Source organism: Bombus vosnesenskii, unplaced genomic scaffold (assembly GCF_011952255.1).
Source record: "Bombus vosnesenskii isolate JDL3184/JDL3185 unplaced genomic scaffold, Bvos_JDL3184-5_v1.1 scf7180000013265, whole genome shotgun sequence".
Taxonomy (NCBI): Eukaryota; Metazoa; Arthropoda; class Insecta; order Hymenoptera; family Apidae; genus Bombus; species Bombus vosnesenskii.
In genome coordinates this window covers 4,582,744-4,607,502 of record NW_022882925.1, presented here as the reverse complement: position 1 = coordinate 4,607,502, position 24,759 = coordinate 4,582,744, and the positions used below count along the sequence as shown (strand labels likewise).

At 28.6% G+C, this 24,759-nt stretch overlaps 5 protein-coding genes across 12 annotated transcripts; 2 read left to right on the top strand and 3 right to left on the bottom strand.

The window, feature by feature from the left end:
• The first annotated feature begins 284 nt into the window (after positions 1–284).
• LOC117243100 (solute carrier family 35 member F6) lies at positions 285–3,309 on the top strand. Of its 3 annotated transcripts, none has more exons than XM_033510301.1 (8): positions 285–408; positions 1,501–1,598; positions 1,660–1,807; positions 1,882–2,229; positions 2,344–2,428; positions 2,510–2,668; positions 2,735–2,889; positions 2,987–3,154. In XM_033510301.1, exons 2-8 carry the CDS (start codon positions 1,522–1,524, stop codon positions 3,152–3,154), a joined length of 1,140 nt encoding a protein of 379 aa, XP_033366192.1. In that variant the 5' UTR covers positions 285–408; positions 1,501–1,521. The 3 variants fall into 3 exon arrangements, with proteins under 3 accessions (XP_033366192.1, XP_033366189.1, XP_033366191.1); XM_033510298.1 differs by having other exon boundaries at positions 399–553; XM_033510300.1 differs by lacking the exon at positions 285–408 and having other exon boundaries at positions 1,522–1,598; positions 2,987–3,309.
• A 549-nt stretch (positions 3,310–3,858) lies between these two features.
• On the bottom strand, positions 3,859–14,312 carry LOC117243094 (ATP-citrate synthase). Of its 3 annotated transcripts, XM_033510290.1 has the most exons (12): positions 14,295–14,312; positions 14,156–14,215; positions 8,301–8,655; positions 8,029–8,222; positions 7,640–7,950; positions 7,175–7,493; positions 6,661–7,093; positions 6,256–6,581; positions 5,660–6,179; positions 5,262–5,567; positions 4,745–5,162; positions 4,571–4,662 (listed from the first exon to the last, which is right to left on the bottom strand). In XM_033510290.1, exons 3-12 carry the CDS (start codon positions 8,640–8,642, stop codon positions 4,571–4,573), a joined length of 3,261 nt encoding a protein of 1,086 aa, XP_033366181.1. In that variant the 5' UTR covers positions 8,643–8,655; positions 14,156–14,215; positions 14,295–14,312. The 3 variants fall into 3 exon arrangements, with proteins under 3 accessions (XP_033366179.1, XP_033366181.1, XP_033366180.1); XM_033510289.1 differs by lacking the exons at positions 14,156–14,215; positions 14,295–14,312 and adding an exon at positions 11,255–11,422; XM_033510288.1 differs by lacking the exons at positions 14,156–14,215; positions 14,295–14,312 and having other exon boundaries at positions 3,859–4,662; positions 8,301–8,642.
• A 407-nt stretch (positions 14,313–14,719) lies between these two features.
• On the bottom strand, positions 14,720–17,012 carry LOC117243101 (serine/threonine-protein kinase 16). The gene is made up of 6 exons (XM_033510302.1): positions 16,765–17,012; positions 16,247–16,481; positions 15,954–16,158; positions 15,732–15,886; positions 15,522–15,656; positions 14,720–15,452 (listed from the first exon to the last, which is right to left on the bottom strand). Exons 1-6 carry the CDS (start codon positions 16,872–16,874, stop codon positions 15,336–15,338), a joined length of 957 nt encoding a protein of 318 aa, XP_033366193.1. The 5' UTR covers positions 16,875–17,012; the 3' UTR covers positions 14,720–15,335.
• Positions 17,013–17,338: 326 nt separating this feature from the next.
• Positions 17,339–22,241, bottom strand: LOC117243096 (ATP-binding cassette sub-family B member 6, mitochondrial). Of its 2 annotated transcripts, XM_033510292.1 has the most exons (12): positions 22,108–22,241; positions 21,969–22,006; positions 21,121–21,598; positions 20,847–21,046; positions 20,564–20,726; positions 20,152–20,360; positions 19,927–20,073; positions 19,633–19,856; positions 19,269–19,549; positions 19,092–19,192; positions 18,513–19,014; positions 18,054–18,443 (listed from the first exon to the last, which is right to left on the bottom strand). In XM_033510292.1, exons 3-12 carry the CDS (start codon positions 21,427–21,429, stop codon positions 18,054–18,056), a joined length of 2,526 nt encoding a protein of 841 aa, XP_033366183.1. In that variant the 5' UTR covers positions 21,430–21,598; positions 21,969–22,006; positions 22,108–22,241. The 2 variants fall into 2 exon arrangements, with proteins under 2 accessions (XP_033366184.1, XP_033366183.1); XM_033510293.1 differs by lacking the exons at positions 21,969–22,006; positions 22,108–22,241 and having other exon boundaries at positions 17,339–18,443; positions 21,121–21,429.
• On the top strand, positions 21,969–24,747 carry LOC117243099 (testis-expressed protein 10). Of its 3 annotated transcripts, none has more exons than XM_033510295.1 (6): positions 21,969–22,148; positions 22,567–22,769; positions 22,828–24,007; positions 24,081–24,318; positions 24,388–24,542; positions 24,619–24,747. In XM_033510295.1, exons 1-6 carry the CDS (start codon positions 22,094–22,096, stop codon positions 24,720–24,722), a joined length of 1,935 nt encoding a protein of 644 aa, XP_033366186.1. In that variant the 5' UTR covers positions 21,969–22,093; the 3' UTR covers positions 24,723–24,747. The 3 variants fall into 3 exon arrangements, with proteins under 3 accessions (XP_033366186.1, XP_033366188.1, XP_033366187.1); XM_033510297.1 differs by lacking the exon at positions 21,969–22,148 and adding an exon at positions 22,307–22,430; XM_033510296.1 differs by lacking the exon at positions 21,969–22,148 and having other exon boundaries at positions 22,445–22,769.
• Positions 24,748–24,759: the final 12 nt, after the last annotated feature.

Here is a 24,759-nt window from a genome sequence, read left to right as displayed (position 1 = left end):
TTTAATAAAAAATTAATATACAGTATGAATAGTCATCTGAAGCATATAATAAGTATTAAAAATGATCCCACTGAATACTGAAACTTGTTAATATTGTGGATGATTACCTGTTTAAATATTTGTATGATTTCTGCAAAATATATAATATATAAATGCACCTGTATGCATATGTATGCATATATATGTATGTGTATGTATACAAAGTATATATATATCGTGCGTCAAATATCTTGCAACTTCTAAATATTTTCAGAATTATTTATTATTCCACAGTCTAATTATAACAGAATGAAATATTTACAAATGTATTATTGCGCGCTTAACATGCAAAATATAGAAAATTATTGTAATTGAGAACCTTTAATGCTGAGATTGATATGTTCAGATTATTTCTTGAGTAACGTGAACGTGAGAACAGTTAACAGTGCTACCTTCACCATTTCTCTGGTGATGTCTATTTATCGTGCCTTTATCATTTCTGTGCAATGAACTCGAATTTGTTACTTTATTTTTTATAAATTATAATAGTGGTTTGTTATAATTTATAATAGTGGTAATACCATGTTAAAAATTCAAAATATTATTCACTAATTCTATTCTAACGACAAATGCACTTAATTTTACACTTTATACATACATATAACTGTGGCTTAAGAATTGTGAAAATTATCATTTTTATCGTATTTACTGTTATATATTTAGGAATCTATATCATAAAAGTTATCTATATCTTAATTATTTGGGTAATAACTATATTTCAATATTATAATAATCTCTTATTTGTTGAAAGATGTAATCTGACGTTTATGAGTTTTTCGTTATTTATTTTCGGAAAATCTCAATATTTTCAATTTTTACTTATTTGGAATAATTGATATGATTTTAATTTATCCTTAAATTATTGTACGATGTGAGCTGTGCTGTAGTAATAAAAATATTTGCTCGTCTTCCGTTTGACATTTGTAAATTTTTATCTTCGTGCAATGAATCGTGAATCATTTATTTCTTATTAGTACACGTACCTTAAATTTTCAAGTAATCATTGTATAATAGAATTTAAAAGAATTTGATTTTATAATATTTTTTATGAATATAAAGATATGAAGTTTCTACAATTGTCAATCAATATCAATATATAAATATATATCTTTTTTAAAATATGAAAGTTATCTTTAATTATATTGTTACATTAAAATAAATCCTTTTTTGATGCTCTAATTAAAAGTATTAAGTTTGTAGGAAACATATTTCATGATTATATTCATGAAAGCATTTAATCATTACTGAGAATAAGCATTTACATTCTTTTGTTGTTTGAAAGCATACTATCACATTATCTCATTTTTATTGAGTTAATAATCACAGATATAAATTTAACGTTGTATACACTATCATTATTTAAAATATCTTTGAATTATCACTATAATTTTAATGTATAACTGTTTCTTATAAATATATCTTGTAAATAAATTCTTATAAATTTATAAATTTTGTTTCTAGAGATTGTAGAACTATTTAAAAATGGCATGGACACGCTATCAATGTATTTTAGCAGCACTAATGGTTGTTACTGGGTCTTTCAATACTTTATCTGTAAAGTATGTAAATAAATTAACTGTCAAACTATTAAATTATGAGTAATTAAATTTATATTTTTAGATATGCAGATCAACAAGTTGTACCAGATGAAAGTGGTCAACCTAGGCATTTTAATCATCCTTTTATGCAATCATCTTTCATGTTTATTGGAGAGATGATGTGTCTTTTAGTATTTAAAGTCCTTTATCATTATTATAGTCGCAGAGGAGTAAGCATCTTTCATTGCATATACATATATTTATTAAATAGAAAATATCTAAAATTGAATTTATCATATTAAAGGATAATTCTGTGGACAGCAATCCGTTAACTAAAGGCTCACATGTATTTAATCCTTTTATTCTACTGATTCCTGCCTTATGTGATACATGTGCTACTTCTATTATGTATGTCGGCTTGAATATGACATATGCTAGTAGTTTTCAAATGTTTCGTGGTGCTGTTATAATATTCACTGCTGTGCTCTCAATGGGTTTTCTTAATAAAAAACTGGTTAGTAGGGAATGGTTAGGTATAGTAATGGTTATAATTGGTTTAGCTCTTGTTGGGCTTAGTGACATAACTATGGAAAAATCAGATGTCAGCACAAATTCTATTTTAACTGGAGATTTACTTATCATATGTGCACAGGTAAAACTTCATTTTATATGTTTTATATATTTTGTATAATTGTATATTTTATATTTTAATGTACATATTTTTATAATAAAATTGCTTTAATTTGCGTAACAATTATTATCATAGGTAATAATTGCTGTTCAAATGGTCATAGAAGAAAAGTTCATAGCAGGGCAAAATATACCAGCGTTGCAAGCAGTTGGCTGGGAAGGTTTATGAAGTTTCTGAAATACAAGTTTCTGAAATATCTAGTACATAAAAATATATTCTAACAAACATATATTTTATTTAGGTATATTTGGATTCATTACTATATGCATTATAATGATTCCCCTTAACTTTATACATGTCCCACCTCCTTTTGCTGACAATTCGCAAGGAACCCTTGAAGCTACTAAAGATGCATTTATCCAGATTGGAAATAGTGGTTATTTACTGATGGCTATAGTTGGTTAGTATATATAGACATATTTACTCTTATTTATTAAAATTTATTTTTTAAATGATCTTCGTACAGGTATATCATTCAGCATAGCTTTCTTTAACTTTGCTGGTATTAGTATTACCAAAGAAATTGGTGCTACAACAAGGATGATATTAGATAGTGTTCGAACAATTATCATATGGGCTTTCTCTTTAGCATTTAGATGGCAAGCCTTCCATTATTTACAGGTAAATTTCATAATTAATTTTTTCTGTTCATAATGAAATTGTATCATCTAAAATTAAAATCAAGTCGCATATGAACATGTACCTATTTAATTTTTAGCTCATTGGATTCATTGTACTACTCATTGGAATGTGTTGTTATAACAACGTTATTATTCCTCAACTACTAAGAAAATGTAGATATCGTTTAGGCCGTCATAAACCACCACCAACTGATCGTGAGCGAATTATTAATACAGCAGCAGATGATATTCCAGAAACGCAATAAAGATATATTTCCCTTTAAGTGTACTTTAATGTTCACTATTTTGTGATGTTGAGAACTATTATATAGTTCCTCTAATGGTAAAGTCTGCAATCACAATAATATGTAAAATGTTTTCAATTTGTTTCATTTGCAAAATTCATTAAATTTATCAAAATCAGTACTTTTGCAAAGTTAATTAATTAGCACAATTCTTGTAAAATGTATATTATAGTTAGAAAATCTCGAATTTTTTATTTATTTTTTAAGTTGACTGTGAAAAATAAGTATGGTCCCAATTTTTATACAAATTTTCTGAAAAATTGCATTAATTAAAACAAAATTCTCATTGTACAGCAAAATCTTTTAGCAGAATCTCAAGGTTCTACTTATAGGTGGTATTTTGAATGAAATGACGGTATTTTATACATATACGTAAATATATTTTACTACTGTAAAAAAATGTGTTAAAAGATGTATTATTGCAAGGAAATATTAAGTTGTTTCTTCATGGTATATTTCTGCTCTCCTTATTTCGTAGTATTCATAAATAGTTGAACTGAAATTTCCACCTTTGAAGTCTAATTGAATAAGTTTTGTTACTCTACCTGCTTTGCTTTTTTATAAGTTTCATACTTATTAATAAACATACGCGTGTAGAACATTTATTTTCTATATTCTATGTATAGTTAAGATATTAAATTTTGTAAGATATTAAAAGAGAAGGATAGTACTTAAAGTCACATGTATTTATTATTTCCTACATACTTTATATATACGTGATAAACTAATTTGTGCAAAAAATTGTTAACATAGCATATACACATATGTAACATGCGCATACAGCACATGTTTATATATGCATACATATATACATATGTATGCAATAATGATATACAAGTACGCATGATTAAGCACGCACGTATACCTAATAACATTCTCTAAATAAAATAATATTGACATTTTTATAAACCAGAAAAGATTATGTGAATTATAATCTTCCATGAATTATAATTATGAAAAATAAAGTAGTAATGTACTGCACATTAATCAGCGATTATAAAATATTTTCAATTCAAGTTCTGTTTTCTGACCACATTACAAATGCTTTATGGAATGTTTATTTGTAAGGCTAATTTTTTCTGTTTCCCGTATTCATATCTAAGTTCTGGTCACCACCAACTTAAGTTTAAAATTGCATTTATATCGAATATAGCCGACTAGCGATAAGGAAAACTAATTTATCATACAAGAGCTTTCACTTATGCATTGATATTATAACATTTAATATCAAACCAAACATACGTGGTACTTTTTCTAATTTCTCACAATTATGAGCAAAACATGTAAGACATAACCATCAGAACTATCTAAATTTCTTAAATGAATACGCAACATTTATTATGCTTTTACGACAAACAATGTAAATGGAAGATGAATTCAATTATATTGTTCTGGCAATACATAAGAAATATCATCCCAAGGATGTCGGTATAAACCTTGTTTCAACCTTTTTTGATCCATGTAATGACCTGCAATAATACAATAATTATATTGTTTGAGTATTGTGCATACCTTTTTATACATTATTGCACTAAGCCAAAGAATACCTACCAATAAAACCTATACTTCTACCAAGAACAAATAAACTATTTATAGCACCAATTTCGATATATTCTTGTGCTTCTTCTCTTGTGAAGCTTCCGCTGTTCCTCAACATATCAACAAAAGCACAGGCAATTATACCATCCACATTCAAGATTAAATTAGGCTTCTTACTCGTGGTTATTTTCTCAACTTCCAGTGCATATTCTACCAACGGTCTGGCAGGGAAATGCTCCATTACATATTCTTTAATGAGTTTTACCCGCATGTCTGGATTATTTATGGACTTTATACGATGACCAATACCCATTATGAGTTTGCCCTTCTTACGTGTATTATTTACAAACTCTTGTGGATGTAATCCAGCATCATATGCTTCAGAGAACATACGAGCCGCACCATCCAATGCACCACCGAAACGATCACCCTGTGATTAAAATTTTTATCAAATATTAATATTATTTCTTACATGAAAGTAATACACAAAAGTGAATAACATAGTATAAAATTTCTTTCTCATACTTACGATAGTCAAAAGACCAGATACTAGAGAGCTAACTAAATCTTTACCAGCTCTTGCACAAACAATAGTGTTATGTGCCCCTGACACGGCAGGCCCGTGATCAGCTGTTAACATTAAAGACATTTCAAGAAATTTACAATACATTGGCGCCAAGCATCGCTGGAACCATAATAATGAAACTACACCACCAATTCCTACGTTCTGCTTAAGAACTTCTGTTACAGGCATTCCAGCATATAATAATTCTTGGCCACGTTCATCACATATCGAGGTCATGAATGAAGCTGGTTTTCGTATCAGACCGAGTTCCTAAAAAAGAATTAAGTTGAGGATGCTCTTGATGATGCTTACATATGTATACACACTAATATGTAATTTAATAATGCAATAGTTAAACATACCCTAGCCCAACTGTAATCCATAGGAACAGTGGGAGGAGGAACTTCCGGTGCAGGTACTATCACTCCCTCTTTTACAAGATTATTGTAAACAGTCTGCATTAAGTCACCTAAGCTATCAAAACTGTCAGGAACAAAAGCACCAGCTTCTTTTAATGCAGCATTTTTGGCAGAAGCTGTTTCTAAATTGCTATGAGCAATAGATCCAGCATGACCAAACTGTACTTCAGATTTGAACATGCTGGCGCAGGTACCAATGCACCAAGCGATCAATGGCTTTGTAATTCTCTTTGTTTTCAGTGCTTGACATACTTCATACTCTTCCACACCACCGACTTCACCAAGAAGTACTATAAGCTTCACTTCCGGATTTTCTTGATAACGTATAATGTGATCCATAAATGTTGTTCCTGGATAACGATCTCCACCAATTGCGACACCTTCCAATACTCCATTAGAAGCTTTGGAAATTATATTATTTAGTTCATTAGACATGCCTCCGGAACGAGAGACATATGCAACACTAAAAATAACAATTTCTTAGTATAAAGCAAGATTTGAGAAAAAGAATATTGTAATATAACGAACAATGGTGGTACCTGCCAGGCCTGTAAAGTTTACTATGAAGAATATTGTCCATCATTCCACCGGTATTACCAATTTTGAAACAACCAGGTTTGAGACCTCCAACGGTGGCTGGACCGATGATAGTAACGCCTTTATGTTGCGCCATTAAAATTAACTTTCTCGTCATATTTTCAGGTATTCCCTCAGCAATAATAGCAATTGTTCGAATTTGAGGGAATTGCATGGTTTCCACAGCGCTTTCGTATGCGGATCTTAAGGATGCAAACGTGACCATAACGTCAGCATCTGTGTGTTTAGTCATAGCGTCTTTCATTTGTTTATAGACAGGAATGAGTACCTATCATTAAAAAAAGAAATTGTACTATACTTTCAACAAATTTCATTCAATAAAATGAAAACAATTGTTTAAATTATACCTCTTTGTGACCCCAGTAAAATTTTTGTTTGTGGTCACCCGTGAAAGGATATACAATGGCAGCTACGGATGGTTCAGATCTACGACAAATGAAGTCAAAGTCTAACATACTCTGAACAGCTCTATTTTGCATTCCCCAGATAATGGATCTGGTTTTACAACTAAAGAGCTGTTTGTGTGATGATCCGTCAACAGAGTTGCTTGCTTTTAGTTTGGACTGTTTAGTGGGTAAAGAGGAAGCACTAGCAGAGGGAGCTGAAGGACCTACATCTTGTCCCGAGGGTAACAAAAAATTTGCAGTTGAAAATTCCTGTGCTTCAGGATCTGGAATTGGCTTTTTGCCTAATGCCATCGCGCATATAGCTGTCATGTGAGTTTCTGGACCGAATACATAAACGGGAATGCCGAGTCTTTTACCAACTTCACGTATAATTCTAGAATTCGACATATAAATCATTTGTTAAATATTTGCTAAATATGATAATTAGAATCACATTATTTAAATGTATTTATACCTTAGACCTTCTTGATAATTAGGCCCCGCTCTTCTTACGAATATTTTTACGTTATGATCTACGAGTTTAGGCTGGTACTCTTGTAGTGCCTTTACAATACCTTTGAAAGTGGCAGCTACATTTGTAAAGTTAGCGATACCACCACCAATGATCAATACTTTCCCCTCTGGCCGTTTTTCTTTTGTCATCAAGCTCAGAATGGTTTTTGCGTACTCGTAAGTTTGTTGTTCGCTAGGTGCACCAGAATATTCTCCATAATTAGCTAATTCATTCGCGGCTCCCAAATCGCAAATAGTGTCCGAGTATATCACGGATGCTCCTGAAAGAAAGGTGATTAGAAAATGAAACATGCAACCGAAAGCGACAAACCTTTGTTGAAATAAAACAAACGATTTGACAATCACAATTTTGTTAGAATAAACTCGATTAATCACGTAAATGATACTGCTGTGCGCTTCTACTGACCACCGCCAGCAACCATTGTCCATATCCGACCAGCTGGATTAAGAATAGTCAATTTCAAGCTAGCTCCAGATTTAGAATCTAAATCGGCGATGTAGGCCTCTTCTGGATAAGCATCCCTTCCAAATGGTGGTGGATAATCGATATCTCCCCAGTCAGGTCTGCAGATGAAGTCCGCAGTTGTGTCCAACTTTGCAGCGAGATCAAGTATATAAATTCCATTTTTTGTTACCACCAATGGATTTATCTCTAAGTAAGTGAAATATAAGTTAACATAAAGCTTATATAGAGATTCTACAAATTTGCCAATCACTCTGAAAAAAAAATATGAACATTCATTACCAAGAAGTGTATGCAAAATGAGAAGATAATATACTTGGACATATTTTTACTCTTTTTTGTCATCTGCTACGTGTATTAATAATTTATTGATTATAGTAGACCGATCTGGTGCTTCTTCTCCAACAGGTACATCTAATTTCAAGGCCTTTGCATCAACATCCCCAATGTCAACACCACCTTCATGATGGAATAAAATGGTATCAGCATTTCTGTGGGAATAGATACAAACATAGGCTTCTTCTTCCTACAAATGAAAGCCCTATTAATATCTGTTCCATTAGTTTATATAGTATATATATGTAGTCTAGTCCTATTAGTTTACTTGTTTGTGAGGAACAAAAGGCTCGATGATGAATGTTCTCAGTTTTCCAGTTGTATTCCCCACTTGTTGATCTTTGTTCATTCTTTCTGCAATCCATTGTTTTACGACAGCCAAATCAGCATTCACTTTAATTAGTCCAAGCTTTCCTCGCCGTTTGATCAATTGATCTGGTTTTACCACTAATTTTTCAGTTTGGACCCATGGATGCTCATTCACAATGTCTGTCCAATTTGTGTTTTCTGTAATGGTCACAAACCGACATTTCACTGTATTTGTGCCAGAAGGAAGTTTGCGATTAATAAGATCTTTTCCAGTTGCTTCACGAATTGCTTTCGCTGACATCTTTTAAGAGTTCCTAAAAATAAATACAAAGCATGTTAATGGAAACCTATTATAAAGCATACAAAATTTAAGCTTTTATTTCAAATAGCTTTTTGCTTTCAGTGCTCAAAGAAAATATTTTATTATTCAAAATTCGAAACTCAGGTAAATTATAGTATACGTTTCCAAAAAAAATACATGAAATAATATTTGGTTTTATAAGGCTTCGAGAATTTAAATTGGATGATTGTAAGAAAAAGTCGGCTTACTGCATTACAGAAACCATAAAAAGGGATTTATTGAAATAGTATATAAATAGTATAACTAGTATTAAATGTACTACTTACTGTTAAATAGTATAACTACTATTTAACTTTATCATAAACCAACCTTTTTTCACGAAAAAATTTACAAAAAACGATTCTAATATTTTTCCTTAATTTAGGGAGAATTAGTAAAAGTTCTTAAAATATCGGCAAATTCAATGTAATAAACAATTATAAAATAAAGTTTGAAGTCATATTCTCTTCTCGAATCGTTCTCTATTTTACGTCATATACTTTGAATAATATATGCGTTTTTGTCAATAACCATTCGAAGTTACACAATCATCGAAGTATATTATCTGCAATACATTCACATCTTGGCATATATAATAAAACACATGATATAATCCATCAGACTGTAATGTAAAAATTACGAATAATAAAAAACTTACTATTTTAATACCTAACAATGATATGATAACGATAATAATACCTAACAATATAGATAAAAGCAAAAGATTTTAATATATTTAATAACTCGAATGTAACAAATATTTAGTGAACTTCTCCAATTTATGAAATATACAGATAATTATCAATTATAATTTATTCTAGAAGATAGTAATTATAAAGTTTATATATAGAACGTTACATAGAACGTTCTAAACAAAATCTAAAATGCTGATGTAAAATATGAGCAAGATAGACACTATCAGTCAAGAACAACTAGAAAAATTATAATTTCAAATGAGATTTGCAAAAGAGAAAATATACTAGTGCCTTGTTAACTGACCGCCGCTAATCATACCACTTTTCCAAAGTGTAAATTTTTTTAACTATTTTTGCGAAGATTAACTAGAAGCATACGATAAACATTTTTTAATTATTCGATACATTATACTAAATTATGTATACAAAAACGATATTATAATTTAAAATAAGCTCTATTAATTCGTTATTTTAACAGTAAGCACTGCAATAGAATGGCTTACACTACAGAAATCTTTTATCTATATTATTTATATTTTACGTATTTTGTGTGTTGTATAAAACATTTATATAAAACATATTGATAAAATATGAAATAAATCTACAAAAAATATATATATACGTATATATAAAAGTTACAAAATATTTAATGCAAACTTATTTGCAAATTTATTTAATAAAAAATTAGTACATAGTATGAATACAGATATCATAAATATATAATAAATTTTACAGATGGTTCCACTGAATATTTCAGCTTATTAATGTAACGAATAATTTAATATTTAAATACTTGTATGATCTTTACGAATTCTGTATTTCCACTAAATATGCTATGATCTGTATGTACATTTTCAAATTCGTTTCAGACTTTAACATAATCATGATAGTCGAATCTCATTACTATAATTATAAATTACGGATATTTGTGCAAATTTATATTTTTATAAATATAATTTAAAAAATGAAATCTAAGTAGAAAATTGTCCCACCTACTAAAAACTATAGCATTATACAATCGACATTTTATATACTTGTTCATATTGCATATTATCTATGCATTTTTGTACCATCAAATTTCCCATAAATGCATAAAAATTTACAGTCTATTCACTACAACGTTAACAAAACTTCAGGATATTTCGTATAACACACATAGTATATTCGTAAAAGATTTCTATAAGTATTCGAATAGGAAGCTAAGAACTAATTTTTATTTTAAAAGAAGAAATCAATATAATTAATAATTTTCTATTACAAATTCTCTCAATTAAACAAATTTTCTAAAAAATTTACTTATTTTATTTATATTACTCTTCCAGTAAAGTAACAATCTATTGAGTTTAGAAACTTGGTATCTCGGGAAGGTTATCGAGTATCACTGTCTATACCTATCTATTTCATGTCGAGGCGGAATTCCTGATATATATCTTCCCTTGCTAACTGACCAAATTCGGTCCCAACTAGCAGTCACTTAGCAAAGCAATACTGAACATAATGACTTCAATATTTCATTAATCCAATCATGAAAATCTAATTAAGACCATCATCCGTCACAAGAAGTCCATATCTAAACGATCGCATAAAAATATAGGAGAGTAAGAGAAACTCGTAGAAACACTTTCACTTTGACACTAGCGACTACATGGTATTTCACGTCATCATATTTTATTTTTTCATTTTCTATATTGCAATAGTCTATATTACTTTATTGATGAGCCTACATTAAGTGAAATTATATAAATACTACAAAATGTTTCTATTCATCAAAATGATGAACTGAAATTTGAATATATTCCTATTGCCTAGTGTATTTTTGATGAAATCACAGAAAAATAAATATATAATAAAAGAACTACAAAATGAAACTACACTCACTTTTACGCTCCACCTATTAAACAAATGTTATGTAGACTAAAAAATTGATATTTTGTCGCACTAAATTTTGTAACCTATTCAAAGGATAACATAGAATGTCTGCCACGCAAAACCGCTGGCGGTTGACTGAATGTTCAAAGTGACACTGCGCGCATATGTAAGACCAAAAGCTGACGATATCTCAAGATATCGTACGATTCTGCTGTTTTTTTTCTCCCACGGATCGTATTAACCCATTTGTGTCTTTTTTCTCTTCTCGGTGTCATGCGTTATATTCTTTACAATTTAAAGATTAGAATATAAAAATGTTCCCTTACTTGAAATTATGTAATCATGGCGACAAGTTCTTTTAGTACTTATTTAAAATTTAGCGAATTAGATTCATTTGTAAGTTTGAACAAAAAATTGTACAAAATTTATTTAAACATTTAGTTCATAACCTTATAAGTTCTGAAGTTCCTAAACTTTTTTCCAATTTACAAAATTTCTAATATTTAATCTGTTTATTTAATTAACAATTGTTCATATACGTTTTGGTTATATTTTATCTTTTAGTTAATAAGTAGCATACTTCTCTTTTGTTCAAACATAATCGGAAAGGAAAAAATTTGTATATCTAATTTTCTTTAACTTATCGATATATCGTATCTATTAATTTGTTATTATCTAATAAGAGAAAATTTTTATTTTTCTTTTTTATATACATTTAAATTTAAAATCGTTACGTGTACGGAAGTTACGTGTCATATATTCGCGGTTATAAAATAAAATGAAAATCTTGTGAGTGTATCTACGAAATGATAACGCAATATTTATTAGAGAATTGAATAAATTTCATTTGATTTCGTTTTACATATATTGCAGCTCGAATTATAATGTTCAAATTCAAGAATCATACGAGAATTAACTATTCATCACGTGACTTATAACGCGATCAGTGGTCTCCACGTGGACAGATAATAAAGGTTTTTAGACTCTTTTGATTATTATATAATTAATCCACGATTTAATCATTCGAGAAATTACTGTACAATATAAACTGTATAATGCACTTAAAAATACATTAAAGATATTATATACTTAATAGATATGTATATACTTAAGAAGATTTGACCATAACTAATGAATTTATACAGAAAAAATATTAATCTTTGAATGTTAGTATAGTACACAAGAAAATTATTAAATTTAAAACTTAAGGGCGAATTGAATAAGTTAATGCATTAATTAATAATTATGATTTAATTACGAAGTTTAGTTGTATATTAAAACGAAAAACGAATAGTTGATTGAACTTACGAATTAATATCTAGGAACTCACATCAATTATTTATTATATGACGAATTTTTTTCTTACGATCAGACCTTGGCATCGCTTTATTAGCGATTATTTCATAATAATCACGTTTTCATTTATTTAAGTTACCGGCTTAGAAAAAATAATAGTAAATCACTATCTATTGATTTTTTAAATAATTTATCATCAGATAAATCTACTGTACAATTTGATATCTAGTAGTTTATATTAACTTTATTGAGTACAGTAGAAAACTCTGATTAGAATCTTATATAGTCGTAAATTTCTCTTACAAAATATCAAACGTTGACACGCAATTTCATAACCGGTTGTAGTGCGTATATGTAGTATAGTAATTACGTACGCTAGTTATTTATACAAATTACTATTTTTATTTCTAATTCTTATTTAAAAGGAAGAAAATCTAATTTGAAAAAAATCTATTTTGATTTCATTTCTACAGTTGTGTGCATAAAAATATTAATTCTCCTGAACATCTACATTTCTAAGAATATCTGTAGTCTATAGGACGCTAAGAAAGTTTATAAATTATTCCTAACCACGAAAAGCAGCCCAAATTTAACTAATAATAGCTTCATGAAAGTTTCGTGCTTATCTTTCTACTTGTGATCGTCGCCTACAATGAACTGAAATTTAACCTTGACCTTTTCAAGTTGCCGACTCTTGAAAATAATACTTAACGACAATTCTTGAAAAAAAGAACGGGAAAAAAGATAAGAAAATTAGAAAAAATGTATATAAAGATGTATATATACAAACATGAGAATTTCTAATGTTAAATCTAATAAACAAATTGCTGGATAATTCCTTTATGATAAACTTATGCCGCTTTTTGCTTGAAATTCATAATACCAGATAATGGCAGCATAATAGCAGCACGCGAGATTTCTTGCGTAAATCATCAGCATTTGCTACGTCACGATAAGACTTAAATTTGAATATATCATATCCTTACAATAATTTAATATAACAAAAGGAAGCACACAAAAATCGTGCTTAGAACCTATGAAACATTAGATTGTTTAAACATTTATATAAATTATACATTTCAGTACAAAGTAACATTTTTTAAAATGATTTTAATAGATAAAGAAATTGTACTATTTCCAAAATTATAAAAAACTAAGGTTATGTTATCTTGATGTTTAATAAAAATTATACTTTGCATAACAAATTTAACATCGGATAAAAAAGAAAAAGAATCACTTCTATTATTTCTAGTGTCAATTCAATAATCCATTTTCGATTCTAATATTGTAAATACGTTAATGACAAAGATTCTTAAATTGCTAAATTTCTGTTACCGAAAATGTTTCTTACGAAATTATCTTCACATAAGGTTAGTTTGTTATTACAAAAAGTAATTGGAAACCTATTTGAATGCATTATTAAATTTGTAACGATATAATTCCTAGATCTTTTATTGATGCAAATTGAGAATTCCTTACTTTGGGCTCTATGTAAGGTTAGTTTGTTACTATGAAAAGTAATAAAAATTTTATTTCGGTATATATGTATATATGCATATAATATATATATATATATATTATATATATTATATATATACATATAAAATTACTTACGAAGTGCAATCTGTGCACACAGATGATGATATAAAAAGTAATTTGGGAAGCCTTCACTATCTGGAAAACAAGTCAGAGATGTCTACTTCAAGTACAAACTCATGAAAAAAACTACTTTAAATTACTGTAGTGACATTACCGGTGTGAAGTATGGTTTAAAATTATCGATGCATCCTTACGATCAAAATCACACTGTTCACGCTCCCGTATTAATCGCTCTGTCGATAAATTAATAAAACACAAATTTTATTTTACGATAAGGTTACATCAAATTAATGGAAAATATTATTAACGATATACAAATATATTCAAACTTTATCTGGTTATTATGACGTATTCGTGACGTAACAGTAATACGTCATATCGTACGATTCTTCCAACCACTATCTGCACGTAAATCTTAGATTAAATATGTTGTCGAGTTTTGCATACAATAAGCTTAGTTACGTGAATTTTGAAAACGTCCAACAAGAAATGCAAAGATGTTAATAATTATTTATAGAACTAAATACATAGCAATGATAGCTTTTATTTTGATCAAATTTCAAGAATTTTCATTCAATATGCATAATTGAAAAAAAAATTCATTGCGTTATATATATAAAAATATATACAGTTATGAACATTTTTGCATTAAGTGATTGTTGCTTTGAGAACAATACCTTATCTCTGAATTTAAATAATGTATGGCCCCTAGTATTTTTACAATAAATGCTTGATTCGCAGCAGTGTATAAAGTAATACATGTTTAAGTCAACTTATATGTAAAAGTTGGTAGCTAATTAGATAGTTAACTATATTCTTTATATATATTAACATATATTATCGTATTTGTGTTTTCAATAATACTACATAAATGTGTTATAAATCTAGAGCATTATTTAAAATTTAAAATGATGATATTTACATATTTAAAATGTATATAAATCGCTTGCTTGAAAAAGTTATTCTCTTATTTCATAAATGTCTTACTTCTCTTTTTCAGGAATGAAATATATCAAAGTCATATATCGAAGTAATGCAATTGTTTCCAGTTGTTCTGTTTAAAACTTTCATTTTGTATTATTGCATTAGAATATTGCATTTCTCTTTTTGTAGGACAATAAACATTACGTATGTATAAAAAATTGCCTGTACACAAATGTTTAAATAAACATTAAAATTATTGCTTTTTACATGATTATACTTTGTTTTCTAACTTCGAGATATAATCTTGTACGTTTTCTATAACACTGTATATATAGGGACGTTCCATAGGATTTACCTTTAACATTGATAAAATCAAATTTTGCATTTCCTGTAAAATAAAAAGAATTAAACGTTAAACTTTTGAAAGTCTAATAATTGCAGTTAGGTATTATTGTACCTCCGTATATGGAGCATCTTCTGGAAATGTAATATTTGCGCTCATTACAGCTAAAGCAACACTATCTCCCCTTTCATATACCGCGTCAAACGGCGATTTAAAATAACACAATGCATAAAGAATGCATCCTAATGACTGAAACAATATATATGTTTCAATATATATCAGAATTAAGAATAAATATTTAGAATTAAGAATTATTGATCTTACCCAAATATCTGTTCGTTCATCTACCATACAATAACTTTCAACATTGAATAATTCTGGTGCTTTATATGGCATTGAACATCTTTCAGCTGCTAAGTCCTGTAAACTTTGTGCTGCTTGTGAACCGCATATCTTAACTCTGGCTGGAGCTACAGAACCTGCAGAAGACAATGTTGATTTAATAATTATTGTTTATTACTGAATATTATAATAAATTAAATATACCTAGATCCATTAAAATGGGAGTATTTCCATCATCAAGGACAATATTCGCAGTCTTTAAATCTCTGTGAGCAAGAGGTTCTGGAGTTGTTTCGTGAAATGCTTTTACACCTTCGCATATTTGTAAAAAAATATTTAAAATATCTACTGCACTCATGTAATCCTTATTTCTAGCACGTCTTTCCAATTCATTTGCAAGGGTACCTCTCTAAGAATAAAAACATTTATATTTTAATTCATTCAAAGTTGATAAATATATTACTTAAGATATATATTTTAATGTAAGAATAACTTACATGATAGTATGGTAAAACAATCAATACTTCACTTGTTGCATTAGCAATAGGATCTGCTGTTCCTTTATAGGTAGAATCAATACATTCTATAATATTTGGATGTTTTACAAGATTATAGTATTCTATTTCTTTTGCTGCTAATCTCTGATCTTCTAATCCATGACAAATTATCTTTTTAATGGCATACTTTTTGTGAGTCATTATATCTTCTACCAAGAGTACAGTGCTAAATCCACTAAAATTGCATTAAAATCATATTACAAACAACGAAAATATCTTATGATATTCATTATTAAATTAAATGCATCTACATATAACTTAGAAAAATTAATTTTCATACAGCGCAAATGTGACATGAATTAGGTTAAATGATACATAACAAAACTTACCTTAACGATGCAAGCATAATATATGATATAAAGTATTTTAAAATAAAGGCCACAGGCACTATATAAAATTTGCATAAATAGATAAGCTTTAAAATAATATATAACATTTGATTTCATAGTTAGACTTACCCTTCTCCAAGATGTTCACGAACCGTGTATTTTCTTGAATTTATCGTTATTGTGTCCTTTGAGCATATACAGCCCATTTTTAAAATCAAGCTTAAACCAAGGCTATTCATTCTTAGTTATTCATAATAAAAGAAAGATTCTACTTGATGTATTATCTTTATTCATATGCAAACATCTTGACACACAACACATACGTTACCATTGAGATTAGTGATCAGTTTAAGTTAGATTATTGTACGTCAGTTGTTCATAAATAATTTTTGGTGGATACGTTCTTTAAAATTGATCGTGTTCGAGTTCTATAAAAAATTTACAAATGTAAAACTTGGTGTAAATTTTACAATCGATATTGAATCTTTTAAATTATTCTTTTATAACAAAATTGTGAAAATTCTGCCATCAAAATTGGATAGAAATGAATAAACTCCATTTGTGATTTCTCAATATGGTTACACAAGAAACGAAAATCGCCTTCAAAGTAATTCTTTTCATCTCAAGTAAATTTTACCTGTAACATTATTAAAAATTTAAGACGAGTGGTTCTAGAAAGCTAAAATGCATATTTACTACAAAATTTAATATAAAGATAATGCTTTTATTAATTGTTTACATTACTAGGTAGTGTACGCTCTAGTATGGTTATTTTTTACAAGTTATTATTTTTGGGGTGCACAAGAAGTAACTGTAACAACTCCGATTGATGAATCTGGCTGGGTACCAGATGGAGCATTTGCATGTGAAATTATGCAAACTGGAGCACAGCCTGAAGAGCAAAGCGCTTAATATTATTAAACTTGCATAAAGAAATTAACTGTAATAAATTTTAATTATCTGTCTCTGATACAATAAATGGTGCCAAATAAATGTGAACAATTGAGTAAAAATGTTTATTTACAACTAAGTATGGAACTGATGAGGAACTCTAGTTATCATAAACATTAGTTTATTCATTCTTTTAAAAAATGAGACTTCAATGACATTTGCAAAAAACATTCATCTACAATAATTAGACCATTTTCAATAATAACTCTATACATACATACGTATCATGCTCTGATCATAGTAAACTATCTACAGAGCTAAGAAGTTGCTATCACAAATTCTTCATATAAATTTAAAACAGATATTAAATTAAGATGTATATGTTTGTTTAAATTTATATCTTTTTAGTAAGTTACCCATGTAAGTAACTTGATACAAATAGATTTCTGTCAGTTTTCACAAACAGATAAGTAATATACATTTTTAAAAAATCAATTATTAAATTTAAAGAATAAAATCAAACGTAATTATGATTTTATTGTTTTGCTTTCTGAAGCATCATCGTTTGAATCTTTGGTAGCCTCCTGATCATTTTGCAATTGTGCTTGCCACATGGAATGGTACTTTCCATTATAAGAAATCAATTCTTCATGTTTGCCTCTTTCTACGATTTCTCCATCTTGTAAAACAAGAATTTGGTCGGCATGTATTATCGTAGATAATCTGTGTGCTATGATGATAGTCGTTCGATTAGCACAAACTTTGTTTAACGCTGCTTGAATGTTACGTTCTGTTTGCGTATCAAGTGCACTTGTTGCTTCATCTAAAAGTACAATCGCTGGTTCTTTCAGTATCGTACGCGCGATAGCAACGCGTTGTTTTTCTCCGCCACTTAAACGGAGACCTCTTTCACCGACCTATGCATAAACCAAATAAAATAAGTATGATGAGACATCAACAGAATAATTTTATTATTAAACTCATACCTGTGTATCATAACCATTTGGAAATGAAAGAATTCTCTCATGAATGTCCGCGTTTCGAGCTGCTGATATTACATCTGCATCTATAGCTTCAATATGTCCATACTGAATATTGTACTTTATGGTATTATTAAATAATACTGTATCTTGAGGTACAACACCTATAGCTCGTCTTACGGAATCCTGAGTGACGGTTTTAATATTTTGTCCGTCAATCAAAATTGCACCCTGCTCCACATCATAAAATCTGAATAATAGTCGTATAATAGTAGATTTTCCCGCTCCAGATGGTCCAACCAATGCAACAGTCTTTCCTGCTGGCACGACGAAGCTAACATTTTTTAATATAATTTTTTCAGGTGTGTAACTAAATGTCACATTCAAAAATTCTAGTAAGCCACGTTTTACTATTAATGGACCAGCGCCTGGAGCATCAATAATTTCTTGATCTTCTCTCAGAAGATCAAACATATTTTCCATGTCAACAAAATTTTTTTGTATTGCGCTGTATTTAAAATAAAGAAATATAATTATTTTAAAATAGGTAATATAATTTGAAGTAATACTGGCATAAATACTGACCGATAATATGTTCCAAACCAGTTTAGTGGCACGTAAAGCTGAATGATATAACTCGCAAATAAAACATAGTCACCAATGGTTAAACCTTGTTTGGTTATAACCTATAATCATAAGTTAATTATATGTATTTGTTAAATATTTAAATTTGAAACAATTGGAATATCTTTTTGTACTAACCATATGTAAGCAAAGTAAAGAACCAGCAAGCAAACCGCTGCAAACAATTATATTTTGTAAAGTATTTAAAATATTTAATGTTATCATTGATTTCCATTCTGCAGCTTGGAATTCCAATATTGCTTTTCTATAACTATCGACTTCATATGATTCTGCCCCATAATATTTAACAGTTTCAAAATTAAGTAAACTGTCTACACTTCGTGCTTTTTGAGCATTATCTGCTAAGTTCATGCGTCTCTGGAACTTAGTACGCCACTCAGTAACCAAGATTGTAGCAGCTAATGTACAAAAATATTGAAATTTAATAAAAATTCCGTGATTTTAATAATGGATACAGAAGTGTTAAAGATGTAGTATTTGCCTATATAAAGACTCATCGTCAGAAATACAATTAAGCCAAACCACTTGTTGTAAGCAACAACAAAGAATGCAACAGCTACAATGATATCAACAATTGTTGGAACAATTGAAAACAAGATGTAATTGAGAAGATTGTTTACAGAGTCTGTCCCGCGATCCATAACTCTTAAGACCTCTCCAGTTTTTCTTCCTAGATGCCAACGTAAACTTAAGCTGTGTAAGTGTCTAAAAAAACGTTTAAATATAAAGATTAAATGTAAAAGTATAAAAGATTCTACGAAAAAAGATTATTTACCTAAATAATTCTACTTCAATTTCTCGAGTTGTATACTGTTGTATACGAATCCACAGAAATGACCTAAGATTATTTAGTAACCCCATACCACCCGTACCGCCACCTTGTAAGAATTTGAATGCTACATATATTAATATAAGATCCCACCTGTTATGAAAGTTAAACATTTTATGAAATACACCTATTTATTTATTTTTGTAAGATCTTAATGAAAACTTTGTATACCTAAATAATACAGGAATGTCAGTGACACTATCCACAATTTTTTTATTATAAATTGGAACATATAAGTTAATTAAACGTCCCAACATAAGTAGTCCGAAACAAAAAGTAACACGGAGTTGGAGCATGAAAGATTTTGGCCATAAAAATGGTATCAAAGTTTTTATCTTATACCATGCATTCTTCCACGTAGAACTGGTATCCTCAGGTCTCTGAAAATATTGTCAAAGCTATATTATCATGAAACACAAAATTTAATAAATAATTAATGTTAACAGATAACTATTTATATATTGATATAACAAATTTCATTTTCTTTATATATTCAAAGCTTTTATTTCATCCAATAGTGATTACAAAACCTTTTTTCAATTAAATTCAAATTATCCACTAAGAATATATTTCAATGACTTACACCTTGATAATATCTTGACCGTGGAGTTGGATCATTATTTAAAGTATGATATTCAGAATCTGTATTGCCAGTTATTCCTGGAGCTTTGAGACCTAGAGCAAAGATAATAAGGTTGCTAACATAACGTAGAATGAACAGTGCCATCTCAATTTGGTCTGTTAATCTGTAAATAGCACACACATACATAAGAACCATCTCACCAGATATAATATACAAATATAGATAGTTCCTTAATCATGTGAGTATTTATAAAGCTTATTATTATTATTATTCTAAAACTTACGTGTTTAAATGAAACCACCATTCAACATTACCAATATTAACAAACACAACATTTTCTGCAACAAATGCTAAAGTCCAAAAACCCAATAATACAAGTCCATGTCCTTGTGGTGGCACACTTGGTAACAGTTTATGCCTTTCTACCTTTAGTATGTATATTGAATATGGATACACAATTATTGTTAATACTGTTGTGAGAATCTAAAAATTAAAATTCATTATATTCTAGAATTAAAGAATATTATTAAGAATAAAAATTGAACATAATCTGTTACCATGTAACCATATATTTTATTGTCATTCAAAACTGTTCCTTGTAGAATTATTCTTGCTACACTAAGTATTGGAACAAAATAAAGGAAGAATTTTTGAACATTGTACAATTTATTTCTAGGTAATAAAGTTGCAGCAGTTTCTGTCCCATATTTCCGATACATCCAAAGTTGAATTGTACCAAAAATTAATAAATATGAAGAAATAATTGCAATACTGATAGTGTCCATGAAGCATTTGGACATTCCATGGTCCACCCAAATATTGGAAAAGGTAATATTTGGAGGACAGTAAATCATCGTAGTATTCATCTTTGACTCTTTCAAACTTAAATTTGCCACTCTTCTAGAAGGTCATAAAAGTAACCCGTTAACGGTAATGTTTGTTATTATATTACAAGTTTACACTATTAATCACCGTATTATTTAATCCATTCACAATTATTTTAATTCATTGTAACTTCTAGTTTATTGATAACATCTATATTGAAAGCTTATATTTAGATAAAATACTGTATCATAATGAGATTATATAAGTTTTATTATGTTTAGAGTTACAAAATTCTAAATACCACTAGATACTCAAATGCCACATAAAATTTATATATTTTTATATAGTTTTACAAATTAACATTGACATTAACTAAAATATATCATAATCAAAAATATCATACTTATAAACATAAGATAAATCATAACATCATATTTTTATAATATAAATTAATTTCATATTACATCATTTCGCATTAACGAATAATTACAAAAAAAGGTGCAACAGTAAACAATTTTTTCTAGAAATTTATGATGTCATTCTATTTCAATATAAAACGTGAAATAATTAAACTATTTACCTTTTTTTTCTAAACACATTTGCTTCGTCACGATAAACCTGTAATCGAATTAATGTTTTGTAAGACTGAAGATGCAAATATTTTTCTAAAACGACCTAACCTAATATATATAGTCGTAGAGTTTAATGAATCCACTTACAATAATATTGTTACATGAGGATAAGACATCGATTTCAAGAAATAAGAAATCTTTTTACAGACATTTATAAATTATTTTCTCTAAATTAAAGAGATTTACATTATATCCGACGTCAGAGTAGAGAAATGCACTTCTACATGTCACTTCAATTTAATGTATATATGTATATTTAAAAACACATGACATGACTAAGTAGTTATGTCTATACTTCTTGAGTATATGATATATAACTACGTTTTTATAAGAAAATTTTGAAAATACGAGGTGTTTTTTTATTACTTTTACCATATTGTATGCACATTTTTTAACCAATCTGCTATATAGTGAGTAATGACTTACATAAAGTATATTTTTTGTACTAACCTAAAAGTTATATGAACATAACCTAAAACAAATATACATACAACAATTTTTATTAACTAAAATTTGACAGAAATTTATTTCGTTTATACTAATTAGTCATGGCTAAGGGTCATAAACATTTGAAACGCCTAAAGTCTGAAAAAGCAAAGGTAAAACTGAAAGCAAAGAAAACGAAACATTTACCAAAAGGATTAAATGTCACAGATCCTTCATTTAAAGTTAAAAAGATAGTTATACGAGAACAGTTGAAGCAGCATGATGAGACGGACATACTTAGCAAGAGGAAGCTTAATATTAAGGTATTATTCTGTATTTATAATTCTATATTAAGATTCAAAATAAGAATTTGATTTTTAGGAATTATTGTCACGTTTACAACATCATAATTCAACAGTTCGACAAGATGCTGTGAAAGAATTAAAAGAAATTTTGTCAGAACATTCTTTGAAATTATTAAGTTCACAATTTGGACCACTTTTGCAAGGTGTTTGTGCGTTATCCCTTGATAAAGAGAGAGATATTAGACGTAACTCTTTGAAAGTTTTGAGTCTAATCCTTGGACCAGTTTCTAATGATCAACTTAATCCATATTGTGATGTATTGATTTCCTATTTGAGATGTGCTATGACACATATTGATCCTTATATCAAAGAAGATGCCTTACTTTTCTTGGATGTACTTATACAAAATTGTAGCAATATACTAGCAAGAAACAGTTATAAAGTATTGCCAAATTTTTTAGATATGATTTCCAGATTGCATACAGAAATGAAACCTGGAAGACAATTAGTAACAACCTTAAATTCTAAAACTACTAATGTTAAATGGAGGATAAAAGTATTAGAAAGACTTGCTACTATGTTTAGTTCTATTGTTACCTTTTTTAAATCTCAACAGATTATCAGTCCAGGTGAAAGTGCAAAAGTTATAACTGTGAATAAAAATACTAGATATATTCCTATTTATACAAATATAAATTCTCAGAATTGTGAAGTTGATTTTGAAAGAATTGACAATGAAGGAAGAAATAACAGTAATAATACTTTAGATGCAGATGAACTTATGAGTTATATAGAATTACTTATGCCACTTATATTTGACAGCTGGATTGAAGTATGTCCAAATGAGAAAAATATTGACTACTCTGCACTTCTGATTTCTACAGAAGCATTGGAATTATTAAAAAGTACTGTAGAAATAATACAATTAATAATTGAATGTATAGATATATTATATACAGAATGTGATGTAAATATGAAATTTTGGTTCAAAAGTAATTTCCAGGATTCTTACATAAAGAATTTCGTTTCAAAATTTCCATACAATAAATTAGGTGCTACAGGATGTTTCCTTCCTTCAATAAGAAATAGAAAACGCCAACAAGATTTTGCTATAGATAATTCATATGACATTTGTTTAGGATATAACTTAGCAATTTGTCAAATTTATGTATGGTTTACATCGATACAAAGTGATGATAAAATGATGTCTAAATTAATGAAAAATTATTGCACATCTATAATTAAGTATTTAAATGGTATAGTAGAACCTATTTCTAGCGTTTTCAGTTAAGTTGATAAAACATATATTAATGCTTTTTTCGTTAATAGGGAAACTTGAAATCTGGTCTGACATAAATAATACTGTATTACCACAACTGACTAAGCTTCTGAGAACATTATTTTTAAAAGGAAGTAAAGTTTGGTACAAAAATCACCTTGATTTAAGTGAAACCTTACAATTAGTTGTAAATGCATGTTGTAATCAGTCAAAAAGGGAGATGCAGTTACAATTATTTTCTGTGATTAGCGAGATAATGTTAGATCATACTTTACATGAATTGCACAGGTAAATAATTCTACAATCTTTTTTAAACCTGTCCCTAATGTTCTTACAATAATGTCTAATTTATTATAGGGAAAGTGCATTTAAAGAATTTATTTCAACTTTGCCAAATCTATTGTTAAAGTCAAAAATACATGAAAATACAATACAAATAATAAATAAAATTGTGCTTCGTTATAGAGGTTGGATTCAAAAAGAACTTGTGGCAAATTACAAAGACATTATAGGTAAATATACTTAAAAATATTATATTTATTATTGCATATACGCTTACGAACAATGGCATTATTATTCGTATTACAGAAAACGCTAAAAAGATTGAAATTATCGGATCCGAAGACAACAAACAGTCTCGTCTTATGATATGTAATTTGTTTTACTTCTTAGATACCCAAATTTTCTACTAAGCAAAATAAATATATATTTTACATACATTTTTGTTAC